The sequence below is a fragment of the Molothrus ater genome, chromosome 3, assembly GCF_012460135.2.
Source record: "Molothrus ater isolate BHLD 08-10-18 breed brown headed cowbird chromosome 3, BPBGC_Mater_1.1, whole genome shotgun sequence".
In the NCBI taxonomy this organism is placed as follows: domain Eukaryota; kingdom Metazoa; phylum Chordata; class Aves; order Passeriformes; family Icteridae; genus Molothrus; species Molothrus ater.
In genome coordinates this window covers 109,976,441-109,996,250 of record NC_050480.2, presented here as the reverse complement: position 1 = coordinate 109,996,250, position 19,810 = coordinate 109,976,441, and the positions used below count along the sequence as shown (strand labels likewise).

The following is a 19,810-nucleotide window of genomic DNA, read 5'->3' as shown; positions in this document are numbered from 1 at the left end:
TACAGGCTGCATCTGCTGACACCCCACTCTCTATTTACTGCTTAATTAAGAATTTCACGCTCAGCCCTTATCTGCTGCTAAGAACAAGAACACACTGTTAAGAAACTCCAAATTTAGGCTGCTGCACAAGGAAAGCCTTTCTTGTTGTCCTGACTGCGTGGAGCCTCTTTAACTACCCTCTTGGCAACTGCGCTGCCACCCTTCAATCAAAAATCATTAAATGGGGCAGAGATAATGAGCATGTAGCATATCAAAAGGAGGATGTTTGCTCGGGCTAAGGAGGAAAAGCTGTAAGGGCCCATAAGCAGCCACCACTTCAAAGGGAGAAGGGGCTGATAAAGAGTCATTTGTTCCTGTTTGACTTATGTAAAAGGTCTGGTATGTCGCAGCCCCGTCTAGCAGACGCGGGTCCCCCCTCTGCAGGCTCGTGTGTCAGCGCTCGGGCAGCTGGGCGCAAACAGCATCAGCCCGAGCATAAAATCACTTTACTCCATGGCCACAATGGGCACTTGTAGGGGGTGGCAGGGGGACAATGGCAAGACAATTATTGCAGCTGCTCGGGAGGGCCATAATTCTTCCTGCCCAAAGTCGGCGGGCGAATTAGTCATCCTCCGACTTTTGGAAGCGCTTCGGTGGGGTTTCGACAGCTGCTGGTGTACCACCTCTTTGCAATAATTGTACATTCTGGCCGGGGTCAACTCACTTTTGACCCTCTGCTTTTGTGCCCCTCAGAAAGCCTTTTAGGGCAAACTGTGGTGAAGTGGCAGGGGTGCATTACATCCGAAAATTAACGCCGGTAAATGCGGATCAGATGCCAGCTCATTAATGGGCAGGCTCCTGGATTCACACAGCCCTTTTACTCGGGCCTGCATGGGGGAGAAAATGGGGAGAAGGGGAAGGAAAACGCCGTGACTGAGAAGATATTGTTATTCAAACGAAGCAGGCAGCCGAATGAAGCCACCCTGGCCAGAAGTCTGCTTTGGGCTCAGGCTTTCCCCATCCCCTCTTCAGTCCCGCCTGGCATCATGCAAGTGTTTGTTTATCTTTGGGAGGAGAAAAAAAAAAAGGGTCTGTCTAGCACAAAAGGCAAGAAAATAGACCTTATGGAGGGGATTAAAGGAGTTAAGTTGCACTGATGTGTGGAGTCTTGTAAATTAGGCTTGGAGGAGAATACAGGGGGTGCTGAATGGGGAGAAATAATTGTAATGGAAAATGTTTCTGTTGTATGGGCAATGATCCTATTAACAAAGATAGTCACTGCTACCTACATACATGAAACTGTTAACCAGCTTCCAAGCCACTTTAAAAATCCCCTTTTCAAACCATTTTAAAGGAATCTGCATTAAGGACAGGTAACCCCATGTCCCTTCTGGGTTCTGGGTGAAGGGGAGGCTTAGGGAGCTTGAAGCATCCCATGCCAGTCATTTCTACATCACCAGCTTTGCTTTGACATGGTTCATAGCACCACCCTGATTTTCTCTGGGGCACCCTATGTGCTAAGAGAAGTGATCCTCAAAGGTCACTGTGGGCCTGCAATTGTGATGTGACTGCGAAACACTCATGGGCTGTGGCTCAACCACATTTCAGGGGAGTGAAACATATGACCAGGCTGAAGCAAAAAAAACCCCAAAACAACACTTATTATAGCAAGAGTGGTGGAAAGAAACAACCCACGTGGACATCTGGGATATTTTTTAGGAGAAATAGCCTTTGTAAATTGCAATAATAACATTATGAGCTTTTTAAGTCTGTTACAAATTTCAGCATATGGTGCCACAGTGTGGTACTGCTCCTTGGTTAAGGTCTCTGGGCAATACTGGAACTGGCTAAAAACCAAAGAGATGTTGTTTCCTTTCAGTTCACTTTTGAAATGTTTGAACAGTTTTCTTTTGGATTGAAACAAAGTGTTGGCTTCCTTCACCTCCAGATTTCTCTTGGCTTTTTTTTTTCCCTAAAATTTGAAGTGCTGGACAGAAACATTATTGGAAACATCACAGAAAGGATTATCAAACTTTTTATTTATCCCAAATACATTTTTCAGTAGACACAACTTTTATGCAGATGGGTCATCCTGCTGACTTTGCTCAGGCTGCTCATGTGTGAGTTGTTAAGAGGGCCTAAGGCTGAACCTCACATTACTGCTGTGTCAGAAGCAGGTTTACAATTTCCATAGTTCCTAAAAAAATAATTTGATTATACTTTTTGTCTTTTCTAGATTCCTAAAGAATGATCTCACTTCCATTAGGCTCTGTGGGTTTCTGTAATTGCTTTGTATAGGAGGAAAAACACTCTAAAGAATGTTTGTTTCTAATATGAAAATACAGAAAATAAATAAACACAGATATTTTCTGCAGCCCTATTGCTTGGGGGTAAAGGAGAATCCTAGGTGAAAGGCATGAAGAATGGAGTTAATTCTTTACAGAGAACTGATTGTACAGGGATGAATCTTTTCTTCCAGCCAGATAAAACTCACCCATACCAGTTGTTTCAGAGGGCCAGTTGACCAGATGTGGGCTGCTCTGTGACCTCCATGAAATGAGAGTCAGTTCTTTTCAAAGAGGTGCTCCTTGTAATCATAGAATCATAAAATGATTTATGTTGGAAAAGACCTTCAAGGCCACCAGGTTCAGCCTGGCACCCATCCCCACCTTGTCACCCAGACCAGAGCACTGAGGACCACATCCAGGAATTTTTTTAACAGGTCCAGGTGTGGTGACTCTACAAACTCCCCAGGCAGTCTGTAGCAGTGCTTAACCACCCTTCCAAAAAATAAATTCTTCCTGATGCCCAACCTGAACCTCCCCTAATTACAGTTTGAGGCCATTTCCTCTTGTCCTCTTGCTCACTGCCTAGGAGAAGAGACCAACATCCACCTGGCTATGACCTCACTCCAGGCAGTTGCAGAGAGCAATAGGATCCTCCCTGTGACTCTTTTTCTCCAGGCTGAGACCCCCCCCACCCCATTCCCTCAGTTGCTCAATTTTTGAAATAGACAAAAAGAGAAAAAACAACCTTCTCCTGGTGGGTGAGCTCCTGTCCTTCCGGCATGGAAGCAGAGAAACCAGAGAGTGCAGCAGTTGCAGAAAAAAGATGATGAAATGCCCTTATAATCCTGTCAGGGTTGATTTTTTGATTATGTGATGTCTGCAGGAGGAATTTTACACAAATGGCAATCTGCTGTAAGCAAGAATCTGTGTCCATCAACCCAAGACTTATATACATATATATGTGTATGTGTATATGTGTATATATATATATATATCTATATTTATATCTATATATCTTATATATATATATATATAATTGTATCTATTCAGTTATATGTATATAAAATGGGTTCTTTCACCTCTTCTCCCTAACACATTGTCCTCATTATATCACACTTCTGGGTATCTCCTGCAGAAGATTCTCACAGGGGATGACAAAACACCCTCTCCTAGGTTCTCCAGTTTCTAGAGGTGTGTCTTACTGTGTTGTTGATTGTGCTGTCTAAAAAGTTTTGATTTCCCAGTGATGGATGTTAGCCCAATTGATGTTAAATAGCATGGAGCTGCTTGTTATTTGTAAGTCAGGCTATTGGAGCCATTTATCCTAGTTTCAGCCCTTCCTAATATCCACAGGCAAAATTCCAAGTCACTGCAAAGCTGATAAAAGACTGAGTTGCTCCTCCTTCATGTTCACTCAAGGAGCCCTGAACCAGGAAAAGTTACCAGCAGTATCATCCAGAAGGCCTATATTTATGATCCACAGCCCAAACATCCAGGAGGAGCTGTAATAAGGCAGAAAATTGATGAGCCTTATAAAGGTTTTATACAACTAAACCCTGGAGCCTTATAACTACATTTTGCCAAGAGTCACCTTAATTCAATGTTTACTAATGATGTCCTTCATCTGTAGTGCCTGTATCTCTTCCTGTCCTGCAGAACCCAGTGATAACGTACTCAGCAGCAAAACAAAACCACCAGAAGGACTGTGTCACTGTAGCCTTGATTAATCCCAAGGCCTCTACATTTCCTGATCAGTTTTTAGGAGTATTTGTGGGAAAAGGCAACAAAACACTGCTGATTCACAACCGGTGCACTTTACACCCCATGGATGTAAATAATTGTACAAGTTACAAGGATGTGGAGAGTTCTGGGGAGAATCAGGGAGAATTCTGTCCCTGATTCTTATGCTCATGTCAAGAGTATAAATAACTTATAATGGTTTTAATTGTCAGGCTCTCTGGTGGGATGACACTTCAAATATGAGAAACTTTTATTATTGCCCTGACTCTGGATATGGCAGTGATAAAGCTCTGTACTGAATTAAGTCTTAATTGTTCCTTTCTTCTCCATATAAGGGGATTGAACCCTGTTAGGAGGTCTATGCACCATATTGATCAAGTTTTATGTCCCCTCAGGATTTAATTAGAACAGCTTTTCTCTGAAAAATACAAACATCCTTAATTAGATAATTTCACTCTAGTTCCTGCAAAAGTAAGCAAAAAAAAAAAAAAAAAAAAACAAAACTGACAAAAAACCAAACCCAACAAGCCTCACAAAATATATTGAGGTGAAAAAGGATATTGTCAAGGCTTGGTTGTCTTGTTTTTACTAAGACTGTTTTGTCAGCTTTGGCAACTGTTTTGCCCTGTGTGAGAAGGAAAAACACCATAACCATAAATGTTCACACAGATGTATTGTCTGAAAGCCACAAGAGCTGTGTCAGAGGCTTTAAATTAGCAGTTTCATGTCATGTTTTTCCCCTCAAATGTTCACCTTGTGGCCACTCAAGGCATGCTGCTGTTCAGTGTGAGCTCTGTGTGATGGTTTGGGGCAGATTGATTTGACTGATACGTGGATCAGATCCCAGCTACCGTTGGGAGAGAAGGTGTCACTGAAGAACAGGGCTGAGGCACCTGATTACTAATTAATCAGACATGAGAAAAACCTCATGGAATCAGTTTCTATTTAATTATGGAAGCCTCATTTGGCATAGGAGCATATGCTGCTAACTCAATCGAGTGCTTTCAACTGACATCAAATAGTAATTATCAGAAAGAATCAAGTTTTTTGATTATTCATACTAATTTATTGAACACTTAAAATTAATGAACCTCAGTTATTTTAAATTTGCTCAGTTGCACTGGGAGAAAAGGAGGGTGTTAGGGAAGGATGGGTTTCACAATTTAAAAGTACAGAGACTTGTTTAAAGATAAAATAAGTAAATTACAATATGGCATGAAATCCCATCGGTGGATTGATGCACACAGAGGAAAGTTCCAGGAATGTTCTGGAACTGAGGAAAGCTCTGACAATGGCTTCATTGATACAATACTTCTACCCCCCAAAAATCTTCCAACAACACTTTAGGGTCACCATAAGGGGCTGGGCAGAGGACAGGAGATTTATTTGTTTGTCAGAGTGTTTCTATTTTAACCTACAGTTGTTCCAGTCTGGTGACTGAAAGGAAGTGCCTTTATGTGCCACTGGAGATGAAGAGGAGGTGGGATTTTAGCTGGGTCTGAAGCAGCTTTCTCCTGCTCCTCTTTGATTTGCATTATTCTGGCCCTTCTCCTGCTGACAATACACTGGCACAAAGGTTACCACTGTGATAATTGCTGCTGACCCCTTTTCACAGCAGAGAACACAGGGTCCCTGTCTCCAGTCTATAACGTCTGGCTAATTAAAGCATCTCTTTCAGATACCAGATTTTTGGGGCAAAAAAAAAAAAAAAATCAAAACTAAACTACAAAACAAAAGCTGTATTTCGCTGTTTGAGCCAGTTAATACATTATGCATTCAATGGTGTGATATCACTTATGTGAGTGGAACTGCTGTGGATTTATAGTGGGATAAATGAGATTCGAGTTCCAGCTTAGAATTTCTGATTGTTGAATGTTTTCTTTTTAGCTGTTTCTAATGAGTTGTCTTGAGACCTTCCGTATCTGTAAATTAAAATGTGTTTGTTTAATCCTTTCTCAATGCATAAAAAAAAGGACAAAAAATGCTTAGAAAACATGTATAGTTGCTCTTAAAGAAAATGTTTTTTGTAAGAAATGTATAATGTTTTCAGGAATTCATGTGTGGAAATTGATTTATTAATGTTTTTTGGTGTTAATTTGAAAGGCCTTGCTGTAACTCCCTAAAATTCTCTGTGTTCAGTCACAGGAGCTGATTTAATTCAGGTCACACTGAAAGAGAAGGAAAGAGTGGCTTTACCTACCCCAGGTATGTTATAGTCTGTGTCAGAAAACATTGATCTGGGAGTCACACCATTTCTTTTTTATGGCTTTTTCAGGAGTAAATTGCTATTTTTCACTTCAATATTTTGTACATCTATCAAACCAACAGAGGCTCTTGGTATTCATTTAGGTGTTTCATTGAGCCCCGTCTACGATTGCTCAAGATAAATGTGTGATTCCACAGTATAAAACACTATAAACTTTCCCTGGGAAATACCACAGCAGATCAGAAAGGTCATGGAGAATGTAAGACTACAGAGTATTTTAGTGCTCCACAGTCTGATATTACTACTCAGTTTCGTGTTGAATCAGACAGAAAATTATACCAAAGACAAGAGACACCTCCAAATTTTGATATTTTTGGGTATTGTTGCCTAGAGAGGCTACCTGGAACAGGGGCTAGACATTGTAAAAGGAATAAAGTAGGTATTTGTTGAAAGGTCTTCAAAGGATACACCTTGGGCAGCACAAGAGCCCAGCCATGGCTCTATCCAAGATGGACCCAAGATGGACCCAAAATGGATCCAAAATGGATGACTGGTCATGAGTTTTCCCACTTGTATAAGTTTTTGTCCATTTACATATTGGGGTTAATTGTCAAATTGCAGCTCCAGGTTATGAAGTCCCATCCTCCCAGACTGTTCTCCCCAATTTGCTGTTGTTTACATGATTTGGGCCTGAAGTTGCAATGGTGTCCTTGGTTCTCAGGCTGGAAAAGGATTGTTTTGTCTGACTGAACCGTGAGGAGAGCTTGCTGACACTTTATATGAAGTTCAGAGTCACACACTAAGGCAGAACAGAATCTGAAAAATGTGAAAGCTAAAACTTAAGGCACCATATCAGCTGCCTTCCTATGTTGTATATTAACAATAATCACTTATGTGGAAAAGGGGTTTAGAGACATTTTGGCAGGGTGTTTCTCCCAGAACAGACAAGTGATTGGAGAGACAGACCCAAACTTAAGGAACTTGACATAGGTTTAATTTCTGTGTTTCCCTGTGCTGACAACAGAGTTTTTTTGTACACTACAACATTACTGAGCTGGGTCTAGCCCCTAAAACCTGGGCATGTGCTTGCTCCCATATTTTCAATCCCCAAAGAAGCTCTCCTCAAGAAAAAATTACCAGAATTCCCTTTACAGTGGAAGGACAGAAGTAGGTGCTTGCAGAGGCCTCCAGAGGGAGGCCCTGCCTGCATTAGTCTAGGATTTACTAAACTTGGTGTGCAGGATTTTCCCTTGAAGGCTTCCCTTCCTCTCCTTAGGGACAGCAAATTTAGGGGCAATTCATTTATGGAGCCTGGCTAGTTGGCTCTCTAAAACACAAGTGCAAGTCAAGCAGCTGCATTTTGTGAGCTCAGTTTCTTCCAATATTTTCCTAAGTCTCAGGATTTTTCTTTTGGATTGACCTGAAAAAGAAAATTTTGGAGAAGGAGCAGGAGTTTCCATGTGTCTTGGTTAAGCTGCTTTTCCAAGGCACGTCTTGGTCACCTTTTGGAAAGGGAAAATTGCTTTTCTGGGTGTTGGCAAGCTTGTAAGAGTTGATCAACAATTATTTTAAATTTTTCATACTTTGGGAAAGTATGGAAATTCCCAGTGCCCTGGGAATTCAATCAAACAGTTTTCTTTAAACATGGAAAATAACAAAGAACAGTTAGCAGTGACAAAAGGAGGATGTTAATGTCACAGATGCTTGACTATCAAAGAAATGGCAATTCTTCCAGCTACAGAAAATAATAATTCTGTCTTTATGCGTTCTGTTTTGTAGCTCCTTCTAGTGCTGTCTTGAAATGGTCACTCCCAGAGACGTGGAATGGTGTGGGAAAAGGCTGGGGCGGATCCAATGGCAGCATCCCAGGCCCTGGGGAAGATGTCATCATCTTGCCAAGTACGTGAGGAAGGAAAGGGGTTTGATTTCTCTGGAGGTGCTGGGCTCTGCCTACATTGGGATTTATATTTGTGTTCCAATAAGGGCTCCTTGACCCTGGCAGCCAATCCAGTGTGTGGAGGACCCCATATTTGTTCCTTGTCACACAGACTGCAGTACAAAAATGTAGTTTTAGGAAGAAAAAGATAATTCTTTTCCATTTTCACATGCACACAAACACAAGCACTTATGCTGACTTTCAAGCTAGAGTATGTACAGGGACCTTAATTCAGAAGAGAACTTGAAAGACCCAGAACCACAGCTCACAAAGAGCTCATCTCTTCACTCATCTCTCTTTGTGTTTTGTGCAAGGATCATATTTTACATTTCTGCATCACCTTGCATTTTATTTTTCTGTTGCAATTCCTACTTATCAATGGTAATTTCTCAAACCATTTGCCATGGATGCCTCCTAGATATTTTAGCTTAAGCCTGCATTTCAACTTGAGTTACATCTAAATCCCCACTCATCATACAACATTACTGCATGAAAAATGGATTTTAGTAAATTTATTAGGGAATTTGCAATAAAATCTGGAGAAAAGCTTATGATAACCATTTTACATAAGAGCTGACCCTCCTTTGATCAAGAAATTGGACTACATGAGGTCCTGAGTCCTTTCCAGATATAATTATTGAATTTCCAATTAATGTTGTTGGATATGTATCTGAAATATTCTAGAAGCTGATGCTGTCTCCTTCTCATTTGTTTGAAACCAGTTAAGTCTCTCTGCCTACCACAGCTCCACTTCTGGAAATGTGGAATGTGGATAACACCCCTTCATGCCTATTCCTCTCCTACCTGGTTTTGGTTTATGGATTTTGTGGAAGGAAATGTTTGTGTTAGTATTTGGACATGGAACTTCAGTAATTTTTAGGGCTTCTCTGGCCTGTGTCATTAAAGATTTCATATATATATACATACACATACACACACATACATACATATATATATATATATATGTGAAGATAAACCCTAACCATGACTGAAATTCCATGTCCAAATACCAAAACAAACATCTCCTCCCACATATATACATCTATACACACACACACATGCATATATATTTCTATAAAATTGAAGGTTACATTAAGAATTATGATCCACCTTCAATATATATTTAGTTTAATCTTCAATTTTCTAATAAGTATGAAAAAAACCCTAAAGCCTGTACTTTTAAAAATATTACTTTTCTTCACTTTTGGGGGGAACTTACATTGAACTGAAGAGGAGATAAAGTTGGAGGTCAGGAAGAATTTCTGCATGGAAAGGGTGGTCAGGCATTGGCAGGGGCTGCCCAGGGAGGTGGTGGAGTCCCTGTCCCTGCATGTGTCCAAGGAAGCTCTGGAGGTGGCACTCAGTGCTCTGGGCTGGTGACAAGGTGGGGTTGGTCACAGGTTGGACTCGATGGTCTTGGAGGCCTTTTCCAGCCTTAATGAGTCTGTGAATCTGTGATTCTGTGATAACTGGTCCACCAATATCAGCCCATTACTGCCATAAGACCAGAGCATTCCAGTCCTCACCATCACGTGTCAGTTGCAGATGTGAAGAGGAAAATCACAATTTGCACAGAAGCAGAGAATAAAAAAATAAATAAATAGGTTTGGCTGAGGGTTTGGAGTTCTGTTTTTTAGATCAGATCAAGAGAGTAGAAGATGAAGGATGAGTTTGTGATGCATGATGAATAAAACTCTTCTGTGTTTCCTGCAAAGGTGAGGAGCTGGAGCATGTCCAGAGAAGGGCAATGATGCTGGAGAAGGCTCCAGATCACACTCTGAGACACACAGTGGGGTTCTTGGGCCTGTTCTGTGCAGGGCCAGGAGCTGAACTCTTGCGAGTCCCTTCCAACCCAGGTTATTCTATGATTCTATAAAAAATCTCTTCATTCCCTTTGCTAGAGTAAATGTGTGTGTTGGTTGATGTGCAGAAACTATTCTCCTCTCCAGTGCCTTTCTGGAATCCTCTGATTTTATCCTGAGAACACAAACATGAACACAAATACAAGCTGTATCAAACCACCAATTTTGTTTCATCTCTTCCTTCACTGGTCACCCTCTCTCTATTTTATTTCTGCTCTCCCTCTTTAGTCCTGCTGCTTTGGAGGTGTTGAGACACTCACTGGCATTGATGTCAACAGAGTACAGGGTCTGAAATTAGAGTCATGGTCCTCACCAAGTGATAAGGGAACTGGATTTGTTGCTCTAAATGCACTAAAATGAAGTTAGGCAAGATGAATTTTCTGTCCATTTTGCATGCTTTGCTTTGCTGCCACAAGTGTTTGAGTCTCCAGTTCAAAGAAAGCCAGCCCCTTGCTTGGATCAAAAATCTAAAATGAAATCAACAATTTTAAAATGTATGTTTAATTGTAGCATTTTATGGATGTTTCTCTTCCCTTTTCCACTGGTTTGTATAGACCCTGCTTATCTCAGAATGACTCCAGATGGCTTCAAAAAGGTGAGAATTTGTTCTCATGAGAACAAATATTCTAGAAACCACCCAAACTTTGCGCTGCTATGCACACCAAAATAAGTTTTTGTGATTCACTCCTGGCAAGATGCAGCTGTGTCTTACTCCTTGCTGTCTTCTGGTTACTTAAAATTCTCTTCTGGGAGCCATCTAAAATGATTTTCTGGTTGAAAGCCAAGACATGAGCTTGCTTCTGGTATGCTGTGCATGACTGGCTCAATCCTTCCAGCCCCCAAAGAACAGTTTTAGAGTCATAAAACCAAATAATAGATCAGTTTTCGGGTCATAAAAGCAAATAATAGATGCTTAGTGTTCATTTCTAGTGTGAAGAAGTACAGGGAAGGACTCTGGTCAGACACTGGTGAAATCTTTGACTGAATGTGGATTCCTAGAGCTCACTGGAGAGCTGGGGCACTGTCTAAATTTAGCTGTTGAAGGCTTCAATTTGCTTATTTAACAAAGTAAGCAGAACTGCAACATTAGGGCTACCTCATAGGCTGGTCTCAGGAAGGTTTGAAAAGGTAGAAAATGCCTCTATTAGCAAAATATACATATTAGAAATCAGGTTTTTGTGTTCTTGCTTGGTGCCTGCTTGACATCTAGAAATTTGGGCAAGCTAGGAAATTGGGGTTGTGTGTCACAGACATGTTTTATGAAAAATCCTTTCCTTAGGATTTTCTACTCCTGAGAAGCTGAGAGACCTCAAGAACAAAATGTAAACATTGATTATCTGCTGCTGTGGAATGCAACAGGTGAATCTGTAATTAGTCTCATGTGGTTGTTTCTAATTAATAGCCAATCACAGTCAGCTGTCCAGACTGTCTTGGTCAGTCACAAGCCTTTGTTATCTTTCTTTTTCTATTCTTAGCCAGCCTTCTGATGAAATCCCTTCTTCTATTCTTTTAATATAGTTTTAGTATGATATATATCATAAAATAATAAATCAAGCCTTATGAAACGTAGAGTCAACATTCTTTTCTCTTCCCTCATCCTAAGACCCCTGTGGACACCACTACAGTTGTGTACCAAGTTCTTTCTTTTTTTGCCATGTTTGACTTCACAGACAGTAAAAAGATGACTTTCACTTGCAGCAAAGCTGGGTTCCTCATGTGAAAATGACTTTTAGTGTTGGTGTGTTGCTGCGATTCTCCTCAGTGACTGTCTCCCTGGTGGATATGAGTCTCTTCCAGCCTGATCTGGAAATCCTCAGCTCAGGCTGCCACAGCTTGTGCTTTTATCCCTGGAGGTTCATCCTCCAGAGCCACAGCCATCCCACAAGGACCTGTCACATGCATCAGGATTCAGCAGCCACACCACCTTGGAAACCAAGCCAGAGGAGTTTAGTCATGCCATTCCAGCAGCCAGCAGTGGCATTAGCTTCCCAAAGCCCGGGGATTTTCAGGGCTTTGGTTTATGGTTTTTAGGGTGGCACACGCCTGATGCAGTGTGCTTTGGGTGGAAGGAGAATGTGTTATAATTCCAAGCAAAGGAATGCTGTTTTGAAGGGTATTGATATGATATCATGTAGCCTCTGGCAATTTCTATCTTCCTTTTTTTTTTTTTTTCTCTCCAGTGGTGGAATCCACTCTGTTCTTCATTTTCTGATTTTGATTTTCTTTGAAGTTTTTCTGTTTGAAGAGATGAATGCTGGAGTACTGTATCCCATATAATGGCTCCTCTGTTGTGCCTGATTTCCATTCAATGGCATGCTATGGTGTTTTATACAGCAATGTGGCTGATCAAAGGCATTTTGTGTCATTGCTGTAGTCATTAATGCCTTCTCAGTATTGTACATATGAACATTAAGACTGGCATACCTGAGCTTTTAGTCTGAAAAAAGTGTATGTACAATGAAATATTGCCCTGTTCTCAAGCTCAAACTATGGTTTGCTGAAAGTGGTTTCTTGCAGTTATATGAAAATTTTCATGGTGGGAAAACAGCTCCAGTTTGTCTTTCTCTGAAGGTAAATCCTTTGAGCTCAGTGACCTAAAGCCTATTTTAACTGCTAAGTCATATCTCCCTCTACGAGGTAAATGAGTGTATTCTGTAAGGAAGTTGCTTTTGAATCTGTTTGCTTTTTTCTTCAAGTGTGGAAACATTTCCCCCCCCATGTTCTGTTGTTTCTGCAGAGCAACATTTCATCCTCTGAGAACTTCACACCCCAAGCATCACACCTCAGAGTGTTGTCCTTTTAGACCGAGGAAACTCAAGGTTTGCAAAGATATCTCTGAGTGGGGGAATTTCTCACTCCTCTGTTTCAAGGCTCCCACACATGATGCCACAGATGCAGAGCAGTCAGCATTTCCTTTATAAAACATTTTTTAGAAAGATGTGCAACTCAGCAAAAAATCTCTGTTCTAGACTGAAATGTGACATATAAATGGCATGCCTGGGAGCACTGCTTCTCTTCCTTGTAAAAATGTTTCAGCCTGTGTTTGATGAATATACTTATGGCCTTTGTCAATTGCAGATTTTTGCCACATTCTTGAGCTGTGATTTCACAAACTAGATTCCCCTTCTGTCTGAGAGATACCATTTTAACAACATCTCCCTTTTTATTCTCCTCTCTGTTTCCTATCCTCACATCCTGAGCCTTCCCTTCACAGTTCTGCAGGGCATGGGACTGTACCTGTCCTGTAAAGAGATTATAGACAGGAATCTCTCCATGCCTGTAAAAATATATTAAGTACTAACACCATAAGATTTAGAGGGGAAAAAAATGCCCTCCCTAGAGACTTACTTCATCTGAATGCTGTGAAAATTTTGCATGCTTGAAAGATGTTTCAGCCCAAGGATGCAGGGAATTTGTTTTGGGATGAGGGGTTCAGATTGGCCATGGTTTGCTGCTGTACTTGGCATAGTCCTTGAGAGCAAACATCCTGGGCTTTCAGGGTGCTCATGGCCAGAGAGAAAGGATGAAAATACAGAGGGGAAAAGGAAGAGGTGGGATAATTGATTCACAAGGAATATGTAGGTAGGAGACAAACAAGTCTGTAAGCAGAGCCAGAACTCCAAGCCTGAAAACAGAACCTGAAATAAAATTTTCCTTTCCCTGGAGGTTGTGAAACTACAGGGTTGCAAAACCAAGGAGTAAAAAACTAGAAAATGCTATTAATATTTTCTTTCAGTCCAATTCTGTGTGTACTTCATGTAGGTTTTCACAGAATCATATTGATTATGTTTTCTGCAAGCAGGGCTTGGGAATTTTCTTAAATGTGTGTGCTAAATAGTTCGAGCCAGCCCCTGATTACAAGATTTTTGGCAAGGACTTTCTCTGTGCTACCCATTTTGTGGTCATTTGTGTTCCCATCCACAGCAGTTGCCAATGTCCACAGGCAGAAGTGAAACTGTTAAGTAGCTGAACCACTTCCCAAGTCACTTCATGGTTCTTATATTCCACACAAAATCGGTTTCAAGTGTCCCATTCTCACCACTCTGTCAAAATACACCAGAAAAATATGTGTGTTCCATAATGTCCCCCTTTTTTTTTGTATCAATGCCTTGCAATGAGTGCTTATGAGAACAATGAGAGTCACAGAAGATCTCTGTGTAGGGTAGGGCTGTCATTGTGATGAAGATTTTTTTTTCCTGCAATCTATTTCTCTGAAAGCCATGATTAGATCATATTATTGAACCCCTTGCTAGGGAAACACCTTGCTTTTCCTTCTTCCAGGAACACCCACTGACTGAGAGAGGCACCATACTGTTACTCTTGTCAATAATGAAAGGGCATGGAAACCACAGTTTCAGGGCCTGAGCTGTTTTCCAGTGCAATCAGCTGAGAAGCTCTTAGTGACATCCAAGAGCATTAGATGGGCCCTGAGGGTGGAATTCACGTCTGTGCAGTGGGCTCTAAATGATCCACCATTTACATCCTTGCTCATGTCCTACTTGGAACATTTAAGAGACATTTTAAAGGTTCCCAGGCTGCAGACTTGCAGCTTTAGGAAGCAGCAGTGATGCTGTCATTGTGCTCAAGCCACAAAAGTTTCCACTCTGTTCTGAAATGTAAAAATATCCCCCTTGCTTTCTCCTTATGGATCTGAGGGAATGGTGCTTTGCTGGTCATTGCTAACTGATTTTTAGAGGGGAATATGAATGCAGAATGGAACTCATGGTGGACCTGGCAGTGATCTCAGAGCTCTTTTCCAAGTTTAGTAAATTCTGTGGTTCCATGACCTCTGGCTTCCTGCAGGTTGTGTTTGTGTAAGCAAAGCTTTCCTCTTGGATGGTGAGGAAGAGGTGAGTTTTCATACTCTAAACCTAACTGAGAGCAAAGCCAAGATGAAAAGAGGGAAAAGTGGTAACAGGGAGTCAGTGGAGGTAGTTCATGGTGTGTGGCTGCAGTTTGTCACCCTGATCACTGTTGTGGACAAGGTGGGGACTTGCAGGCCCTTTGTACCGTGACACACCTCAGTGATACTGATGGATATTTTTCCATTTCCATCAATCCTAGAACCCAGAAGGGTTTGTATTTGAAGGGACCTTAAAGCTCATCTTGTTCCAACCTCCTGCCATGGGCAAGGACAACTTCTACTATCCCAGGTTGCTCCTGGAAGTCCTGTCCAACCTGGACTTGAATGCTTCCAGGGATGAGGCATTTTGTCATTCTTGTTTTCTTCAAAAAAACTCTCTTGTCCTCTTCAGTTCCATGAGGCAAAAATGGGAAAGATGGGGAGAGACCCTTTGCAAGGACAGGGCAAGGGCTAATGGCTTCAAACTGAAAAAGAGTAGGTTTACATTAGATATGAGGAAGAAATTCTTCCCTGAGGGGATGGTGAGGCCCTGGCACAGGTTGCCCAGAGAAACTGTGAGTGTGTCCCTGGAAATGTCCAAGGCCAGGCTGGACAGGGCTTGGAGAAATGACGGATAGTGGAAGGAGTCCCTGCCTATGGCAGGAGGTTGGAACAAGAAGATGTTCAAGGCCCAGGCCATTCCATGATTCTGTGAAAACCAATCTGAGAAACAAAACTCAAGCCAAGTTGACATTCTTTTTGGCAAGTGGTGTTGTCAGGCTGCCATTGACCTAAACAACCCTCTGCTTTTTTTTTTCCCAGACAGGACCATCCTGGTGGATGTGGCTCTTCCCCCTCTGAGAGGACTCTACATCCTGGGAACCCTCGAGTTCCCCAGCAGCTCCAGCAATGTCCTGAGTGCAGCCTGTGTCGTGGTGCTGGGGGGTGTGCTGAGAGTGGGTGAGTGAACAGCTCATTTTTGGGATGCCTGGGGTTTATTTCTGCTCTTGATAGGAAAAAAAAAACTGTGGAGAATGACTTAAAGTGTCACCATAAACATGCTCTCCAAACTAATGCCCTGTGGCTATCTGGATATCTGCAGATGGGACACCCAGAATCCATGGGAAGCAGGATGATTATCCACTGGAGTTAATTACCTACTCCTTTAATGGCAACATGCTACAAATACTGCAATCTGCACCTCACTCCTGGTTTCACCGGGGCAGAGATTTTATCTGATATGTGTAAAAGACCTCCCTACTCCCTGTGGGGGTTGCTTTATGAGACAGTAATTCCTCAGGGCAGGATTTGCCCTAGTGTTCAGGCAATGCCTGGTGCCTATGGGCATTAACAGGACACTTTTTGTGACACAGAAATATTTAAAGCCAACATAAACAAACTCATGAAGAATTCCCTGAATGCCTGCAAATCCTGCTGTGGTGTGAAACAGCTGGATTCATCACACTTGTTCTTCTCATCCCTCTGTACAGATGAGGACCAGGACCACAGGAAGGTACCACCTTGCCCCTACTTCCAGCTGTTTCACAGTCCCCAAAGTCACCGGGGCTGTTCCACATTATTTACAACAATCAGGATTGGTGTTTTTCCACTCTGAAGTAATTGCTCACATAATTCCTTTTAAATATCAAGGTTTCTAAAGCCAGGCATTATATTTACTTACAGGAATCCTTAGGACGCAGGGATCACATTGTTGATCATTGCTTGACCTTTCTCAAGATTGGTTTCATGAACTTTAAAAAGAGAATTTGTTTGTGTAATCACCTCCTGAGGAAGTCTGCTTCAATATTTGTTTGTTGTTAATCTCAAGGGACTGTTTAGTTAATATAGTACTGGCCAAAAAAGTTATTTTGCTGTCTTGTGTTTTTCTTTGGAAAAAGAGGTTGGAAAGCTTAATCTGGGAGGTTAAAAAATATATATACTTAAAAGACTGTCAGTCATTTCTTACTTAGACTCCTTTGCACTTTAAATACGGTTTCATATTGGTTTTAAGAAAAAGCATGTGTTCATTGCTAAAAACACTTATTAAAAAAACATTGAGGCACTTTGCTGCACAAACTCCCCTCCAGCACATCTGTGAGTAGTAATGATATTAAAAGCCAAACAGGTAATTGCAGCTGTTGAGTTGCAGTCCAGCATCTCCTGGAAAGCTGTCCTTGTTTCAGCTGTGAGATGTTGGGTGGGTAGAGGCTCTGCAAGTCTCCCACATCTCATACTGGCTTCTCTGCCTGCATATAGAGCTGGGAGTGCCTGTTTTTTCCTCCCTTCCCCTTTCCCTTCCCATGTGTTCGAGGCCTTATGGAAATGTCTTGGAGCCCATCTGTCCAACCCTGCCTGTTCCACGCCTGAAGGAAGGGTTTTGAAGCCCATCTGTCCAACTCCACCACACCCTAAAGAAATCCTGACACAAAATAGATAATGAGACAGTTTAGTAAACAGATTTAATAGATGTGGACATCAGTGTTCAGCATTGCCTGAGCAGGATCTCAGGTTGGCATCACGTGAGCCAAATCCCCAGGTCCTGCCTGTTGTGTAATTTCTCCATGCCCTATTTTCAGTGTAGAAATCTATAACCACATGCTATTCCTTCTAATTCCATGGCCTGAGACAGAGACTTTCTGGTAAAGCTAGAGTATTTTGTTCCATTGAACTCCTAGAGAACAATGATCAGTTTAGAAATTCATCTTATCTGGTTTTGGTGTCCTCCAGAGCACTTGACTTCTTCTCTGCAGAGAGAAAACAAAGTCAGAAGGTTAAGTCATGACCATAAATGCTTGGAAAGAAATGATGATGGGAAATATGTAGCAAAGGGAAAAAAATCAGTGTAAAATTGGAGTTTATCAACCATAACAAGAACCTAATTAATTTTATTGAAACAATAATTTACAGGCAAACTGGGATGAGAAAGTAGGGATGGTTGGGAAATCAGAATTTTTGGAACACCATTGACTGTGCAGGGTCAATCATTACTTTTCTCTTTAATGTATGATCACAATCCACGTGAATGATGATCCCTGGAAGATGTGAGATGATTTAAGATCCACAAAGAACTCTGTCAGAACTTTCAGAAAACCCAAAGGAAAATGTGTGGTTCTACCCGCACAGGAATATCTCTGGGTGCTCCTAGACCTTTAATGTTGTTGGATCCAGGGAAACTTTCTGATTATTTCTACTTTCATAGTCCTACCCCTAAGGTAAGGAGTTTCTCTCTTTCACTTTATCCTTCAAAATCTTTTATTTTATGGTGATGTTTGCAGTAGTATTTTAGTAACACCATTTATTTCTATTTCTCTGTACTATGATATTGTAAATATTGGCTATTTTTCCAGCTTATAAAAGGAAGTTTGAGGTTCAGAGAGAAAGTGAAGTGCTAAATATCTTTAGCACATCTGTGTCAAAGCAAGGTAAGAAGTGATGAGTTCAACATCTCACAGTTGTTTTTCCATTCTCAGCTAGGATGATTCTGTCCATTTTAACCCACAAGCATTAAAACTCAGGCAATATGTGCAGCAAATGCCCTGTTCCACTGCTGAGCAAAGCCCTCAGCTCCCAATAAAGCTGAAGGAAATGCTGAAGTTCACTTGGCACACATTGATCTGTTGGACTCATCCTGAACTAAACTGCACTCAGCTGCTCTTTGCTGGCAGGCTGCTTTTGCTTTTTATAGTAGAGCTTGCCAAGTAATTATCCAGATAGGATTTCTCTTTTTATTTCAACTTGTCACATTCTCTCCTTCACATATCTCCTGATGGCTGCTTGTCAGTCATGTCACTCATTGGAGGCAAGAAGCCTAAGGTCATCATTAGCTCACGGCTTGATTGTCTGGAGAGGCAACCCCAGACAATTCTAATGCCCCTTAACTTGCTCATGGTGAGAGCTCTAATGCATTTATTCCCCCTCTTTTCCAGGAAGAACCCCCATACTAATTTGTCAAAGGATAAATCAGTGTATTTCATTAAATGGCCATGTGTTAGCAGTAAATAAAGAGCAGTAATTAGAGCACCAGTGAGTTTCACCAATTTACTGTCTTTTCCAACTTCTCCAGCACCTCTGTTGTGTGGGTCCCATCTTTGGCTGTGGGCTGAGTCCCACCCTGCAGTCACACACCATCCCTGCACAGCTGTCCAGCTTGTATGAAGAAGGGATTCTGTTGGCGTAACAAGATGTATTTTCATTCTGGATCACAGAAAAAAAGTGGTTTGAGAAGTTCATTGGACTGTTTGTATTCCCTTCAATGAACCCCTCAGCCTCTGCCTGTTTGGCTTTTACCCTTTCCAAGTCATTCAGTTTCTTTTAACTGATTGCTCCATGTAGGGAAGGGATTTGGTTCAAATGTTCAAGACATACAAATTTAGGTGTAATGTGGACATCAGCACATGAGTGCTGTTCCAGTAAAGGTCTATCCAATATTTCCAGTGGAGCCCCTGAAGTCAGGGGGACTGGTTGATAAAGGTATCTAGAGAAAATCTACATTAAAAAACCTGAATGTAGGTATTTGATTATCACTCAAAATGTGGTTCAGTTGTCTAATTATAAGGATTTCCTATCTTTCTGGGCACCCTAAGGTGTCTCCCCCTGCCTGCAACTTCTTCTTAAAAGTCCCACTTTTCAGTCATTTATCCTTGTCTGGTATCTGCAATCCAAAAGAAGATTTGGAGGGCACTGGGACTCTCAGATCCCATCCTACATGTCTCACCACTTATTCCTCATTCACCCCTACTTCTGGCTGTTGGTTTCTACTCCACAGCTGTGGTGATGTGGAGCTGAGGACTCCTGAAATCTTCTGTACATCTGGCAGAAAGAGGCAACCAAGTGAGGTCTCCTTGTTTGGCTGCTATTCCAGGCTGCTTTCCAGAGTGCAGCCTGAACACCTGAAGGAAGCTCCAGAAGAAAACCAACAGTAGGTGCTGTCCAGCTGTGTGTAGATCATGAATAAAA

General features: G+C 41.6%; 1 protein-coding gene across 1 annotated transcript in view; it reads left to right on the top strand.

The window, feature by feature from the left end:
- Positions 1-19,810, top strand: part of PKHD1 (PKHD1 ciliary IPT domain containing fibrocystin/polyductin) — a 236,301-nt gene that overhangs the window by 134,452 nt on the left and 82,039 nt on the right. Inside the window, 3 exon segments of the mRNA XM_054514344.1 lie at positions 6,147-6,212; positions 7,993-8,112; positions 15,677-15,814. Of these exon segments, the coding sequence (XP_054370319.1) occupies positions 6,147-6,212; positions 7,993-8,112; positions 15,677-15,814 (324 nt within the window).